We start from the raw sequence: 16,470 nt of genomic DNA, 5'->3' as shown, positions 1-16,470 counted from the left end.
TAAATCTGGAAAGTTAGAGAGAAAAAAATTCGAAATTTGAACCAATCTTGAAAAATTCGAAATTTGAGATAAGAAACAAATCTAGAAAAAAAAAAGAAAGAATTTTGAACCAATCTGGAAATATTTGTTTAGATTGAAGAGAAAATTTTGAAAAGAGAGGAATTTGTTGAGATTGGAGAGATAATAGGAATTAGAGAGAGAGAAAAAAAATCTAAATTAGTTAGAAATTGGTTAAATTAGGAGAGAAATTAGGGTTTGGTTAAATAAATCTGGAAAGAGAATTAGAGAGAGAAAGTAAAACAGTAGAGAGAGAAAGTAAAATTCGGAGTGGAGAATCCCGTGTTTTTCAGAGTGGCAATTCCGTAATTTTCTGGATGGCATTCTTCGTAAATTCGATAAAGAAAACGGATCCTTCCGTAATTTTCCATCCACCCTCTGACGCGTTGGACTGGGAACGCATTTTTGCGTACGAATGGATTGGGCCCTCTTTTTCGGCCCAATTTTGGACGTCCCGCCCATTCCCTCTAAAATAAAAAAGTTAATCACTACTACCAGATCTCAATAAAAACGTCATTTTCCTATTCATGAATGAGAGAAAACCCTAGGGCAAAGGAAAAAAAAAGAAGTAAAGATCAAAGAAATTAATGCTGAATTTAGTAAGAGAGAGAGAGAGAGAGAATAAGAGATGAGTGGAATGGTATTGGAAATCTGACCGTTGATTTTTCTCTTCTCGTTTCCGTCCATGCGACACAAAATCAGAGAGTACTTTTTAGAGAGAGAAAGAGAGTAGTTTTCTAGAGAGAGAGAGAGTAAGATTAATTGAATGTTTTGGAGTTTTCAGTTTTTTTTATTTTTTTTTCTTTCACTTCTCTGGCAGATTCAACTTTGGGTCTCGTGCACAGAAGTTAGTGAGAGAAAGTGAGAGAGACAGAGAGATAGTGAGGATTCTAGTTCAGACTTCAGACCGCCATTTGAGACATTGGGTTTGATCTAAGAACGAAACTAACCAAACCGGACAGGACATAATCGAACCGGTCCGACTAAACCCTAGTAATTAATCATCACTGACCTCCATGGTTCCACTTCCACCCCATAACCTCCTTTATTCTTCTCTCTCTATAAAGTTCAGAATCTTCCGATTACCTGCAAAAGTTCATGGTACAAATACGTGGCAGGTCTACTCAGACTTTTTCACTAAATACGATTTTGTCCTCATTCTTATTTGGACCAAAATATGTTGTATCTTATTGGGAGTTAAGTTCTGTTTGGTTCAAGTGGGAAAAGAAAATTGTGTTAATTTTGAAAAAGCAAAACTCTCATTCTCTCTATGTAGAGAGCAATATATATGAAGAAGAAATTTTGATTGCAAATAGACAATTGATAGATTTTTTTACAGAGTAAACAACATTTCGAATCAGAAAATGAACGAGGAATGAGAAAAGGAATTTTAAAGAAGAAAAAGGTATTTCGGTTTGGTTTTAGATGACAAAAAAGAGATATTTTACCTAATTTTCATGCAAATGAAATGTGTCGTTGGCCTTGTAAAACCAACTAGTCCACAGATGAAAAAAACCATAAGATAAAGGTGAACACGATGAAAAATGGATGCCGGTGGGCCCAACACTATGTGGGCCCAAGAAAATAGTCATAAACAGATCAAGAGGTTGGAGTTCCTTGTAGTTGACATGTACTAGGTCTTCTTCTCAAGAGGATCAAAATTCAAAACTAATAAAAAAAAAAGATTGAAAAAGTATCCCAACTGTAATTTTCTCAAAAAGTGTTCAAATTCAAAAGGATGTGTTTGGACTATAGCTATACAGTTACTTTCGTTTTAGACTTCGGAAAACGTATGGAAGGAGATTAGACACCCTTATTTGGGAGTTTGACTACCAAAACTCGTACTATTTGTGAGGATCCGGCCTTCCCTTTTTAAGGATCTCACCCATCTTTTTCAGGAGATACTTTCTTCTCCAGTGACTGAGATTAGACCTCTGAACTTGTCTTGGTTAAGGTTATACTTATTAAATTTACCTTCAAATTTAGGGACACAAATATTTTCTTCTTTGTTTTTATAATATCCCTCTCATTCTAACTTCTCCTTTGGATTTCAAAATTCGATAGATTTGTCCGTGCCTAGGGAGCATGGGCCATACCCTCATAACTCCATAACATTTCTCAAATTCTAAACTTTTTATAAATTAAGAGCATGTGCAGCTCAACCCCAGAGCCATTAAAGATATGACCTTACTAGGATAAAAAAATGTTACTTGGCTCAAAGTAGACCAACCTCTGCCAACTACTAACATGGTTCGTCCCATGTGGGTCAAGCATGTCAGAGAAGGCACCTAGCCCATCGAGTCCAACTACACCAGTAGTTGGCTTGTGCTCGCCCGGGGGGCTTGTACTCAGAAGTCTCGAATAAAGCAGCATAACTCAAATGGTGAAAGGAAATGGAAAAAAGTGAACAACAAAAGCAAGAATTTAGGACAACTTCAAATATGGATGTGAAAAAAACCAAGATTAGTTCATAACAAAAGATGTTAAAATAGCCAAAACATCAACCACAATCATGATATTTAAAAAGTAGTTGGATTGAAGAGGCTTATCTGCACTGCCTCCAAACCCTTCATACTCTGCTCTTATCTTCTGCTTCATCGTATCTGAGAGCTCTCTCTGCAATTAAAATATGCAAGATTCATTGTATATTTTATTCCTTTTCTTCACTTTTCTCTTCCAAAGTTTAGCTATTGAGTTCAATTTGTTTCGAAGCAAATCTAGTTATGTATATAGATTTGTAACTATACTCCTAGTGATGATCATGATAGGTGGGTTGTTGTGTTGTGGTACATGGAAGGAAACATGTCGTTTTAAGACGTGTAACCGCCATGACTCGCATTAGCAACTTTCTTATTGATGATATTATGATGTACTAGATATGGATTGAGATGTTTTGTTAAAAATGCGCGCATGTCTGTTTTCTTAGTCTTAAGCCCTTAATCGAGTCTTTCGAAAAGCCAATTTTATTAAAAATAAATCTATTTTGTTTTGCCTTAGATTGTATGGGCCAAGTGGGAGAATGTAAGATGGATTGTACATTTTAAGTGTGCTCTATGCAAAATAGAGCAAGTACAAGGCCCATACCTATATGTCCCATACAATCAAGGCCCATAAAGGATTGGGCTTAAGAAAACTCAATCCAAGATAACCTATACGCATAAGAGGACACTTGTCTTGTGTCTACACCTAATGGCTTGTTGTTTGACACATAAGAGGACACTTGTCTTGTGTCTACACCAAATGGCTTGTTGTTTGACACATAAGAGGACACTTGTCTTGTGTCTACACCAAATGGCTTGTTGTTTGACACATTAAGGGACACTTGCCACCCATGTAGCTTCTTATACAAACTCTATGATGGATTAGAGACTTGTATAAATAGAGATGGAGTTTAGAGAAAGAAAGCTAGGGGCTCTTGCTCTAGAAAGTCTAGCTCTTGTCCATCACTTAGAGAGCTAGTGAAGAGAAAAGAGTCTTCTTCATCTCTACTTACTTTACTCCATCTCATATAGAAGCAAGAAGGTTAAGGATTGAAAGAAGAGAAGAAAGTTGAAGATAAAGATTAAATAAACCATCTACTACAATGGAGAAAGGTACATATACTTTATCTTGATTTCTTTATTCCTACTCATGTATCTTGTAACAAGCATGAGATTCAAAGATTAAGGGATTAGTGTTTTCTATTGGTTGGTGTGATGAAACCAACATGAAAGAGTTAACATGTGGTATCAGAGCCCATGGTTGATGAATCTCATGTTTGTTCTTGAAATGAGAGTAGTTATTTATATAGATTTATAGTCTCATGCATGATTTAGATATGATCTTATTTAGAGAGATGTTAATATACAAGCATGAGTTACTATTATGTATAAGAAGTTCATGCATGTGTATATTATGGTTATTTATGGAAAATACATCTCTATAATTTTTTCCGGTGATCGGAGAAAGGTTTTCCGGTAGACCCTTAATTGCTTGTAGAGATTTGCGATTAAGTGTTAATATGTGTATTCATGTATTATTTTCTTCATTAGAGAAAGGTGGAGGCAAGTTATGTCATAGTAGTTCATTATTTTATTACTTTGAAATTAAGTAATATGATAAAAATTTGTGAAGATATGAATAAGGTTAAACCAATGTTTGGTAATTATTGGTGTCATGGTGAGAACTAATTAATGGTCATAGTTCTTACATACTTGCTACTACTCCTATGTACATGAATACATAATTAAAGAAACATGAGTATGTGTGATTAATTAAATACCTTAATGTTTGTATTTAGTGTGACTCATGATTTATTTAAATAAAATGAGATCTTAGTGAACAATAAATTATGTGTTTAACCATTATGAAAGATTGCCAAAGCAATCTATGGAGTAGAGAAACACATATGTTATAGTTCATTATAGTCTTATGCATGAAATGTTGTGACATCATTAACTAATTGGTCGATTATTATTGTCTTATGATTTGTCCAAAGATGAATTACAATAATTAATCGATGTGTGGTATTGTATGACTTAACTAACTTGATTTGTGTTGCCCAAAGGTGACAAACCCTTTTGCGGTTAGATGATACAATAAATGAATGATTAATGATGATCACTTGTGTTGTTTGCACGTACGTCTTAATTTAGTCCCAAAGGATAAATTATGATGGTGTCATTTTTGTTTATAGGATAATTTGCTATCGATCCTAATATTTTTATTAGTTGCTTATAATATAATGTGATGGTTGATGTTTGCAGTTTCAGCTCCTATATCACTTCATTCGCAAGCTGCATCTGTTCCCATGCTCACAGGCTCAAACTTTTCTGAATGGAGTGAACATGTCAGATTCACCTTAGGTGTTCTTGACTTGGATCGCTCATTATTGTATGATAGACCCACTGCTCTTACTGTCTCTAGTAGTGTGGATGAAAAGAACTTGTTTGAGGTCGGGGAGAGATCGAACAGATTAAGCCTAATGTTTATGCGAATGACAATTGCGAGCAACATAAAGTCTTCTCTTCCTCAAATTGATGATGCTAAGGAATTCATCAAGGCAATTGAGGAAAGATTTCGTGCTGCTGATAAGTCTTTAGCGGACACATTAATGGCTCAACTAACTACCATGAAGTTTAATGGTACTAAGGGAATGCAAGAGCATATTATAGAAATGACAAGCATTGCAGCAAAGTTGAAAGGACTTGGTATGAACGTGGATGAACCTTTCATTGTTCGCTTTATTTTGAACTCCTTGCCTCCTCAGTATGGTACATTCCAAATGAATTATAATTCACTGAAAGAACAATGGAATGTAAATGAACTCTCAAGTATGTTAGTTCAAAAGGAGACAAGGCTTAAGCATCAAGAAAGTTTTTCAGTTCATATGGTCTCTCAAGAAGTAAAGAAAAATAAATGGAAGCCAAAGAAAGGAAAGAAAATTAATTCACCAAAGTATGATGGACCTGCTCAAGTATCTCAGGGCCATATTCAGAAGAAGGTTAAATGGAAATGTCATTTCTGTAGAAAGAAATGACATTTTCTAGCTGGCTGTCCAAACCGTAAGGCTTGGTTTGAAAAGAAAGGTGAGCTTTTAGCTCTAACAAATTTCGAATCAAATCTTATTGAAGTTCCTTTTAATACTTGGTTGATTGATACTTGCGGTAATATTCATATTTCCAAAATAATGCAGGGATTCCTTACAAGCAGAACCCCAAGTCCGACTGAGCATTTTATTTTAATGGGAAACGAGTCCCCTTCTGAAGTTTTAGCTATAGGCACTTATCGTTTGGTTTTAAATACTGGTTACATTTTGGACTTGGCCGATACTCTTTTTGTTCCTTCGATGTCTCGAAATTTGATACCTATGTTTCAATTAGATCTTTTGGGGTACTTTTTGTATTTAGGTAACCAGCGTTTTGATCTTGTTAAAAACTCTTCGGTTGTGGGTTCTGGTATTGTAAGTGGTAAACTTTATAAACTGTCTTGATGATCAGTTTGCAAAAACTCTTTTAACCCTGCATTATAATGTTAATTTTGGAATTAAACGTAACATGATTAAAGAAAATTCTGCTAACTTGTGGCATAAAAGATTGGGACATGTCTCGAAAGAAAGAATGGTGAGATTAGTGAAGGATGGGATTCTTACGAACCTAGACTTCACTGATTTTGGGACATGTGTTGATTGTATAAAAGGAAAAACAACAACACACACCAAGAAAGGAGCCACAAGAAGCAGAAATCTTCTTGAGATCATTCATACCTAGGTGGGTTGTTGTGTTGTGGTACATGGAAGGAAACATGTCGTTTTAAGACGTGTAACCGCCATGACTCGCATTAGCAACTTTCTTATTGATGATATTATGATGTACTAGATATGGATTGAGATGTTTTGTTAAAAATGCGCGCATGTCTGTTTTCTTAGTCTTAAGCCCTTAATCGAGTCTTTCGAAAAACCAATTTTATTAAAAATAAATCTATTTTGTTTTGCCTTAGATTGTATGGGCTAAGTGGGAGAATGTAAGATGGGCTTGTACATTTTAAGTGTGCTCTATGCAAAATAGAGCAAGTACAAGACCCATACCTATATGTCCCATACAATCAAGGCCCATAAAAAAGTGGGCTTAAGAAAACTCAATCCAAGATAATCTATAAGCATAAGAGGACACTTGTCTTGTGTGTACACCTAATGGCTTGTTGTTTGACACATAAGAGGACACTTGTCTTGTGTCTACACCAAATGGCTTCTTGTTTGACACATAAGAGGACACTTGTATTGTGTCTACAACAAATGACTTGTTGTTTGACACATAAGAGGACACTTGTCTTGTGTCTACACCAAATGGCTTCTTGTTTGACACATTAAGGGACACTTGCCACCCATGTAGCTTCTTATACAAACTCTATGATGGATTAGAGACTTGTATAAATAGAGATGGAGTTTAGAGAAAGAAAGCGAGGGGCTCTTGCTCTAGAAAGTCTAACTTTTGTCCATCACTTAGAGAGCTAGAGAAGAGAAAGAGAAAAGAGTCTTCTTCATCTCTACTTACTTTACTCCATCTCATATAGAAGCAAGAAGGTTAAGGATTGAAAGAAGAGAAGAAAGTTGAAGATAAAGATTAAATAAACCATCTACTACAATGGAGAAAGGTACATATACTTTATCTTGATTTCTTTATTCCTACTCATGTATCTTGTAACAAGCATGAGATTCAAAGATCAAGGGATTAGTGTTTTCTATTGGTTGGTGTGATGAAACCAACATGAAAGAGTTAACATTAATATCTTTTGCTCGTTGTCTAAATTTGACTCATCAGAATTTGAACCATTTGAATCAAATAGACCCACAATCATCCAGAATTAGCCATTCATACGAGTCAGACATTACGAGTTAGACGAATACAAAGAATAACTCTGACTTGTGTCAACTTCAAACATCAAGTCAGATTTCAGATCTGACTTAAAGAAAAGACGAAAACTAACTCAGTAAGAAGTTATGCAGCAACATCTGCAATAATAACAAACCTCAGGTGGATCGAACTTTGCTCCCTGGTTGCTGAGTTTGGCATGGGCTTCAGCGTAGTCCTTGAAAAACTCTTCTTAATCAGTTGCATATTTCTCAGCATATACCTGCAAAAGAACATTGAATGTCATACTCAAGAAGTAACTACAGTTTGTCTTCGAACATTCAAATTGTCTAAAACAATGAGCAACTCCTGTTACCTTGAATGACGGATCTTCAAATATAACAGCATCAGTTGGCAAAACCAACAAATCTCCATCCCTTCTCTCTTTGATATCCTGAATTAATCAACTAAGATGTAAGAAACTGGTAATTATGCACAATATTATTTGACAAGAGAGGGAGTAGTCCATACTGTGAAGTAGCTGTTATCAAACTTCAACCATTGGGCAGTCCATGATTGACCTCCTGGTGCTCCTGGTCCGTCTTTCTGTAACGGAAGGAATAATATAAATTCTTAGCATGAGAAACTTTAGTGATTAAATAGTACAGGTATATCCTCAACCATGTAATTGTGAAAGATATACAAGATCACTTACATTAGAAATACTATAAAGGGAATCTAAGAAACTAAAACTTGGAATCATCCAGCGCTTTGGGGAAATCAAAATAGTTTCTGGGGAAATAGGTAAAAATCCAAAAAAACAGAAACCAAACACATCCTAAGTCGCCGGCAAAATGTCGCCGACCGGAAGTGTCCGAGACGGCCGGCGACTCTTATCTCTTTTCTCTCTCTATTTCTCTTGTTTCTCTCTTCTCTCTCTCTCCCTTCTCTCACTCTCCCATCTCTCTCTCTCTCTCTCTCTCCCTTCTCTCACTCTCTCTTTCTTCTCGCTCTATAAATCCGGCGAAGGAGAAGAACCCCTTCGCCGGAACCCTAGTTTCCAAGAAAACAAAGTACTAGTGAAAATGAAAATAGCTGCTATTTTAGCTCTGTTCTTGACGATTCTTTCATTTCTTTCTCTCTCTAGTAAGTTTCTTTTACAAAATAAAAATGAAAATAGCTGCTATTTTAGCCCTTTTATTCACTTTTACAGATGCAAAGAACTCAATCAAGATTTGGGTTAATTATGGGCAGCTAGGGAATAATCTTCCATCACCAGCAACCTCTTTTCAACTTCTCAAATCAATGAAAGTAGGTCGAGTCAAACTCTATGATGCAAATCCAGAAATCTTGAATGCTCTCTCAGGTAAAGACATACAAGTACCAATCATGGTTCCTAATCAAATTATTTCCAACATTTCTTCAAACCAATCACTTTCTAATGATTGGGTAAGAAAAAATCTCCTCCCTTTTTACCCTAAAACCTTGATTCGATGTGCAATACTTCTGTTCAAGATAAGGAAACCTGGTTCAATATTGTTCCTGCTATGAGAAGAATCAAACAATCTTTAAAAACCCTAAATTTGTTGAAGATCAAAGTTGGAACAACAGTAGCCATGGATGCATTAGAATCATCTTTTGGTTCCCAGACGAAACCGAAACTACGGTTCCGACGAAGGGGTTCCTCCCCTTCGCCGGAGATATAGAGAGAGCAGAGATGAGAGAGAGCAGAGAGAGGAGAGAGAAGAGAGAAAGAGAGAAGAGATGGAGAAGTGAAAAAGAAGAAGAAGTGGTAGGGTGAGTCTCGCCGGAATTTACAATGAAGGTCGCCGGAGTTCATGGTGAAAGTGGGAGAGGAAGAAGAGGGAAGAAGCTGAAAATAATAAGTGTTTGGAGAAAACAAAAAGTTTTTATTTCCACCCAAAACTTATTGCCCCAGAAACTTCGCTTATTTGCCCAAAACACTGGCCTATTATTAGTACTATTCCTCCTTGTTCATATTCATATACCTCATATGTACCCTATTTTGGATTCTGTGAGTTTGGAACAATATCCCTGGACACGTATTACTGATTTCATATTTCCTATAGTAAGTACCTAAAACCAGAATGAAAGATCCCGAGCACAGATTTTGGTCACACATCTGCATTCCTTATTCAATATAGAAAAGCTTCCAGAGATTATTAAACATACAGTATATTTTGTTTCTGCCTTTCCCCAACCACTTCTTTCCGGTCTAGACCTCCCCAAAGTATGTGCGCCAGAAAGTGCAACTATTTCCTGCAAGTACATGAGCCGTCCAACATAAGGCAAGAAACAACAATACAAACAACTAATTCCTGCGTCAGCCAGAGCAAATGCTGACTTAAAAGAAGACAATTCTGCTAACAATCTAGGAATAACGACTAAAAATGAATATAACCTTGTCATTTAGTCCCATTCTGTAGAAGACATCACGAAGATGACTGGCAGGTGAAGGAGGACCAGCATCTGCATATAAAATGAAAGATCAAATGGTTACTTGCCAACAATAGTCACTAGTTGATAGGGAAGTAAAGATCAAGAGGGGTGGGATGAGTAGCAAAGCAGAGAAAAAGAATCCACTGAAAAGCCTATAAATTGCAAAATATAAGGTTGCAAATCCATCGAACTGTCCAAGTGAAGGATACCATCTAATGGGACCTGCTTGTTAAGGGCCCATGGTGTGGCACAGCGGAACAACACAATCTAAACGAATAGCTCAAATTAAACAATCAAACTAATAAGAAAACGACGAAATCCAGAAGATAAATTGCAACTGTGAAACTTATTGATTAGATTATGAATAGGAGTAACCCCCTTTTTCTAGAGAATTGACCTAGCCTAAAAGAAGGCAACTTCTAAGCTGCTTAAAAGTTAAAACTACACTTTCCATAATCTGATTATAACTCCCTAAACTAGGAAACTTAATATCTACTACTGTTGAATAAATAGAAAAATATTATCTTCATTAAATGGAAACACTAAAGTATCTTGATTGCTAAGAATCAATAAATTATTACGGGCACCCCACGTGGGTCCTCTCTCTTTTGGAGTTGTCACTCGTCAGCTACATGACTACATCAGCCACCCCACTTTTGTCGATTCGCTCCTAAGCTCGTGAAAACTAGCTCGTCCTTGAGTTGGTTACTTGGTTCTGCACATACGCCACTGTACCTTGGAAAGAACTATCCTAGAGTTAAAATGGAATTCGCTCGGATCAAGGGTTGGAAGTTGCTCCCACAGACTACAGATCTAAAATTGAAGTGGCCTGACTTACCCTACATTCGATATCTTTTAAGAAACGGGAAGTGAGTTTAAGAAGAAGCACTACACGAGCAAGTTTAAAATCTTTAACAAAAGGATGCTATCCTCAAAGATTTATACAATAGCCATAGCTACGAATTCCCAATTTCCCATCATCATCTACTACATGTATCACTTTGAGTCCAGTGTTGTAGAACTCGAACTCAACTTTCACTTGCATTTAGAAAAAAATGGGTTTGTGCTGACATAATCTTAATTGATCCACGTCAATAAGATTAAATGACATCTAGATTCTAGCTAGCAGTGTGAATCTATCTAAAGAAAATATATTTCTACTTCTGTGGAGCTTTATAATTTTGTACCTACATTTAAAACATGATATTCACCCTTATTGTTTTCTAGCTTCTAGGTTGTTTTTTTATGTGTAATACAGTGTGTGTGTGAATTGTTAATAACTGGTCCTGTGGCATCTCTAGAAGCCTGAAGATGTACCATGTTCTATTGCACAACTAATAACTATCAGTATCTGCTTCCAATCACATAATAGGTAGAGATGAGCCAATGACTAAATACATGGGTCATTTTGTAATTACTGTTAGAACTCAAGGAGGGGTTCTATCACTGAATAACTATAAGAATTCCAAAGTCCAAACCTTTGACAAACCTATAGTCCCTCTCCAATTTCGCCAGCTATTTGACCAATATATGGAGAGAGAGGCCATGCCAGCATATATAGGTTGATTTAAAACTTATGAAATGAGTCCTCTTGTACTACCTGATTCTCTAAATCCGGCATCACATGAAACTATAAACAGACGATCACAGTGCAGAACTCTCTAGGAATTAGTTTAAACAAGTATGCTACCAGCATGATTGTATATACATACTAAACGCATGTTTATCCACATCGGCACGTTTATCTTACCAGGAAGCCTTCCTTCTTCTGGACACTGCTCAGGTGCTGAAACATCTGCTCTCCCATACTTCATGGGAATCTTGGGGCCTCCAGCCTCCTAAAAGTCGTTAATACCTCATAAATAAGAATCATCTTTCCACAAAACAAGTTGAAATATCTAATAAATACACATTAAGACTAAGATTTACCTCAACAGCTATAGCACTGCCCAACTAGAACAAGTCTGTATATGTTACACCTGGATACTTGTCTTTGATAGGTTGGAGTAGCTTCAGTGCATTTACAATACCTGAAAAAACCTGGTTATTACCAATTTCAACCAAGCAAGATACTCATTGAGGAGAAACTTTACCTGCATTAGCTGCATGTTTCTGTTTTCAAATCGGAGACTTCCATTAGCTCCACCTCTCTGTGGCCATTCTTGAATGTTCTTATCATAGGTACCAGCATCGTGCCATCCCAATCGAACCTATCATTTAAACAAAAAGACATTAAGTGATAAATCAGAGATTCTTATCAGAATTTTCAAAATTTACTTTCTGCTCTATTGATACCTCTACAGTTATTAACGGTCTCACAATTAGTTTTCTAAGTAGAATCAGTTGTCTTTACTAAAGTTCCAAATTATGCTATTCTGCTTAAAATTTGATGAAATGGATAATCATCAATGACAAGCAAAGAACATATGTCTACTTTCAGGCGAAGGCTTAATCAAACTTCCGTTAATAACTTCAACTAAACGAATTCAACATTAAGATCAAGATCAATCTAGATAAAGTGAAGATTAAAGTGAAAATACCAGGAGTGGATGACAGAAGGTTGTCTTAAGAAGCTCCTTAATGTCTTCTCTAGCACCTTTCAACTGATCGGGATCTGACGCAAAAAAATTTCGGACTAACAACGATTGATCCAGTACTAGTCACTTGATTCAACGATCTCCTCTGATGTTTCTAAAATTGAAAAAGAAAGTAAGAAATTAGATATACAGATAGAGCAGGAGCGAATCAGATAGAGTAGAGAGAGAGAGAGAGAACCTGGTTATCGATGTATTTCAGAGAAGGAAGAGGAGAAGAAGAGAAAGAAGATGAAGATCTGAGAGAAGAGAGAATAACAGAAGAAGATAATGAAACTTCCGATCGTCTGGAAGAAGAGGGGGAAGAAGAAGAAATGAAGAGACGAGAAGCGCCGGTAGCAGCAGTGCCAAAGGAAGCCATGGATTGGTTGTTGATTGGTAAGGCAGACACTATCTGTTGCTCCGCCTGCTACTCCTTTACTTTTACTTTTCTCTCTCTAACTCACCCTCTTGATGCTCAAATCTTTGTCCAACTCTCAAAAACGATAAGTCGCATTTTCATCCATCTGAATTCTCTATATATGGTGGCTATTTCTCCTCGACTTTATTAACCAATCACTGAATCAGGTGAGCACATAAAGAGCTCTTGCCTCTGCAGTCTACCTAATGGGTGGATTTGGTGGTGTAAAATGGGTAGTGCTACACCTCTTTCTCGGGGCGAGTCTGACTGGTGTATGGGCGCACTATCGGCCCTTCTGCCCAATAGACCCAGCCTGCCGGGCCTGTTATGGGTACCCCAAGTACGGAAAAAATAATATGTTAGGGTTTTTGCACGAGGGACATTACATGAAAGAAAGAGATATGGCACAAGGTAAAAAGAGAAATAGAAAGAGTATGAAAGAAAGGATTGGTAGTGGCGATTCTAGAAAGAAGGGATAAATAGAGAAAATGTGAGGTAGAAAGATGTACATAACAAGAAACATAGACTCTAAAAGAGCGCACATTTGCAATTGCATGCACGGACCGATGTCAGTTCCCATAAGCCTGTACAGCCTTTGGGCACTCCAAAGTCGGCCCTGGCGAGCTCTTTTGTTTTGAGGGTGACCCGGTGAAGTCTCGCTAACCTATTTTGACACCAGTAAGTAATTTTTAGTTTAAACAATTAAACGTCTCCAATGTCAAGCCCAACATGTGTTAATTCTCTCACATGTCAAGTTTCATAGAAAATCTCTACTTAATCTGTCTTACTAGACTAAATAAAAATGTTGGAGGACCTCACCTATTCATGATGCATGATTCAAAACACAAAAATTTTTGCTCATGTTGATGATCTTGATTTAGTTACGAAAAGGTTTATCTCCGTAAGTGTGAAAGGTGTCTCCTTCACTCGCAACCTCTTCATCAAATCTACCTCGAGAGAAACGGCTTTAACACTCATTTGAGCGTCTTTGGAATTTCTGATGTAGATTGTTGCGGAAGCGAAATAATTTTAGAATCCATTACTAGAATTAAGAAGAGAGAGAAGAAATAACTAAAGATAAACTAGAATTAAGAAGAGAGAGAAGAAATAACTAAAGATAAACTAAAATAACCGTAAAGAAAGAAGATGCAATCAAGGGATTTATTTATAACTCAATTCAATTGTGTTTAACAAGACAGACTGGACTTCTCTTATATAGAGATTATACTTTTCCTAGTTAGACTCAAATAAGAAAGAAGATAACTACTAAGGATACTTTCCTTGATTGCTAGGACTCTAAACATGGAAACCTGAAATACTAAACTGGAAACTTATACTAATATAGGATCCTGGCCTTTAGGCCCACTATTGGTCTGGCCGTGAGGCCCACTACTTGGATGGCCGCCATCATACTCCCCCTCTGTGGAACAACTTGTCCCCAAGTTGGTGTTGTCGGAAAGAGGATCATCGGGATAATACGGATAGAGATCAGGGACGTTGAAGATGTTGGAAATATTGAACTTCGGAGGAAGGTCAATCGCAAACGCATTGTCGTTAATCTTGGTGAGGATCTTAAAAGGAACAAACTTCTTCGGACCGTTTTTCTTGGAAATGCCGACGGGAGTTCGTTGCTTGGAAAGAAAAACCATAACTAAATCGCCAACTTCGAACTCATTAGAGAAAGTTCTTCTGGATCTTTTCGAAAAAGACAACATTGGTGGTACCACGTACAATGTTTTCACCGAGGCAATTCTTAGTTCCCACTTTGCGCAAGAGTTGTCGGAAATTTGAAGAAGAAAAATATTGACAATATCACCAATTATAATGTGAATCATATATTGCCAAGATACTCGCAAAAGCAATACCAACGTATAAACGTCCAGTAAATTGCGACATCGCCCATCGTCTTTTAGTTTGATGAAAGAGGCCACATGTACTACCTTCTTTGTTCTCGGAAAAACAATGAATGGCGTTCTCCCATCCGAAACGTAGAAGACAGAGCTGTGAAGAACTGGAAAATACCATATTCCATCATCTTTGAACAAAAGGAGTGAAAATACCACATAATATTTTACGGAAAAATCAACCTTGAATATCTTCGTCCACTTCGTCACTATCTCTGTTTCTTCCCGCTTACAAAAAACTTGCATTATCTTTCCACGTTCGTCTTCGTGATGCTTATAAACCAAAACTCGATCATAAAACGTCAAGTTAGGAAATACATGAGAAAAGTCACCACATGGAACCATCGTTGTTTCAGCTGAATTGTATTGTTTAGTAAGGACCATTGTCTTCACTCGAAGTAATCGAGTAGGGAAAAAATCTCTTAGAAACATTAGATCGAACAGGTGATGGGCGTCAACTTCTACACCCAACTCCATTGCTTCATTGAGAGAGGAGGTTCCTCCTGCTGCATATAGTTTCTTGTGTTGTGTACTGTTAAGGGGTTTTGACGTGGTCGTGTTCGCGCCCTTCTCTTGCCTGTCCATTGGATGATTTTCATCATCTCCGCTTCCTTCAGGTTGTTCATTGTCTTTAGATATTGCTCCAGGTTCATCATCCTCGAGCATCTTCTCATCAAAACCCAGAGAGCAACTCGAAGGACCTTCAATATGGCTGAAACCCTCAAGTGAAACTAGGCTGCCAATGAATGAAGATTCACCCTTGTAAACTTCACTAACAATGAACTTTTCTCCAAACTCTGTCACGATTTTTGCCTCAAAGTTATCACCTCGATTTCTAGTGAGAGGCCTTGTGTAGCATGGGATTTTACCCTCAATCCAATCATGGAGAATCATCTTAGCTGCAGCTTCAACATCCACATCACCACTCTTTTGAAGCTTTCCTTGAACAGTAGGCACCTTTTTTAGGAAGTAATCAACTAAATCAAAGCTTGGGATCTTGTATAGAGAAACCAACTTCTTGGTTGGACAAAGTTTGAAAATATCATGACTGTCTGACGCTATATTATTCTCAACCTCATATATACCATCTTGTTTTTTTCTTAGAGTTAACCCATACGCCATACTCGAAACATTCTCGTCGATAAGAGATGGAGCTTCGAGTTCGAACCGAAGATGAACAAGTGTCATGATTTTATCAACTAAGGTTTTTACTGGAAGACCGAAGCATTGTTCCCTCTTACGGATGTCGGATCGTAAAATCTTCTCAACTAGATTCCCAAGGATTATCTGAATTTTAGTATTTGAAATCAATGAAGATAAAGCTGGACTAGGAAGTATTTTACGATTAGAAACAACTAATTCTTCTCCCGTGGTTAAATACTGATCAAATAATTTTTCCAAACATGGTTTCTTCATACCACGAACAAAATTTAGGTTTGATGACGAAAAATTACTTCCTTCTTCTTCCTCGGTCATTGATAGAATTTTGTTCCTTTTGTGAAGAACATCTTCTTCACTATCATCGATCACGGCGATAGAAGTAACCTTGGAGAATTGTCTACTTGATTCAATCTTTGTTTCTGCATATAAATTAGGGTTTGGACCGGAGAACGGCGAATTGTTTCCTTCTTCCTCCGTCTGAAAGAACTCATTTATCTTATTGTCGCGAACTTCTTCTGTAACAATGGTGGTCGAGAGAATATGAGATTGTTGGTGATGATCGGTGA

At 37.0% G+C, this 16,470-nt stretch overlaps 2 protein-coding genes, 1 long non-coding RNA gene and 1 pseudogene across 4 annotated transcripts; 1 reads left to right on the top strand and 3 right to left on the bottom strand.

Annotated features, from left to right (window-relative positions):
- Window positions 1-1,742: 1,742 nt before the first annotated feature.
- LOC147530733 (uncharacterized) lies at window positions 1,743-2,774 on the bottom strand. Its single transcript, XR_015228237.1, has 2 exons — window positions 1,943-2,774; window positions 1,743-1,886 (listed from the first exon to the last, which is right to left on the bottom strand). It is a non-coding gene; the product is annotated as an uncharacterized LOC147530733 (long non-coding RNA).
- A 750-nt stretch (window positions 2,775-3,524) lies between these two features.
- LOC147530732 (uncharacterized) lies at window positions 3,525-6,028 on the top strand. The gene is made up of 3 exons (XM_086646999.1): window positions 3,525-3,650; window positions 4,803-5,539; window positions 5,732-6,028. The coding sequence occupies exons 1-3, from the start codon at window positions 3,641-3,643 to the stop codon at window positions 6,026-6,028; spliced, it is 1,044 nt and encodes a 347-aa protein (XP_086503125.1). The 5' UTR covers window positions 3,525-3,640.
- Window positions 6,029-7,428: 1,400 nt separating this feature from the next.
- On the bottom strand, window positions 7,429-13,817 carry LOC147530731 (putative L-ascorbate peroxidase 6, chloroplastic/mitochondrial; annotated as a pseudogene). Its single transcript, XR_015227449.1, has 10 exons — window positions 13,725-13,817; window positions 12,386-12,536; window positions 11,939-12,055; window positions 11,775-11,875; window positions 11,596-11,683; window positions 9,808-9,875; window positions 9,579-9,665; window positions 7,917-7,991; window positions 7,762-7,839; window positions 7,429-7,668 (listed from the first exon to the last, which is right to left on the bottom strand). The product of XR_015227449.1 is annotated as a putative L-ascorbate peroxidase 6, chloroplastic/mitochondrial (transcript).
- A 169-nt stretch (window positions 13,818-13,986) lies between these two features.
- On the bottom strand, window positions 13,987-16,219 carry LOC147530730 (uncharacterized). Its single transcript, XM_086646997.1, has 2 exons — window positions 14,927-16,219; window positions 13,987-14,840 (listed from the first exon to the last, which is right to left on the bottom strand). The coding sequence occupies exons 1-2, from the start codon at window positions 16,217-16,219 to the stop codon at window positions 14,652-14,654; spliced, it is 1,482 nt and encodes a 493-aa protein (XP_086503123.1). The 3' UTR covers window positions 13,987-14,651.
- Between the last annotated feature and the right edge of the window lie 251 nt (window positions 16,220-16,470).

The sequence above is a fragment of the Eschscholzia californica genome, unplaced genomic scaffold, assembly GCF_041429995.1.
Source record: "Eschscholzia californica isolate CP2 unplaced genomic scaffold, dmEscCali1.0.p SCAF_6, whole genome shotgun sequence".
NCBI classification, from domain to species: Eukaryota; Viridiplantae; Streptophyta; class Magnoliopsida; order Ranunculales; family Papaveraceae; genus Eschscholzia; species Eschscholzia californica.
The sequence above is the reverse complement of the archived record's forward strand: the minus strand, read 5'-3'. Positions and strand labels throughout refer to the sequence as shown.

What these genes read in the sequence shown, in the direction of transcription:
- LOC147530732 (XM_086646999.1), top strand. An exon ending in AGGGCCATATTCAGAAGAAG is followed by an intron (nt 5,540 to 5,731) that starts GTTAAATGGAAA and finishes AAAATAATGCAG; the next exon opens with GGATTCCTTACAAGCAGAAC.
- LOC147530730 (XM_086646997.1), bottom strand. Translation starts at nt 16,219, where the DNA reads ATGACCGAGGAAGAAGAAGGAAGTAATTTTTCGTCATCAAACCTAAAT. An exon ending in AGTGGACGAAGATATTCAAG is followed by an intron (nt 14,841 to 14,926) that starts GTTGATTTTTCC and finishes AGTTCTTCACAG; the next exon opens with CTCTGTCTTCTACGTTTCGG.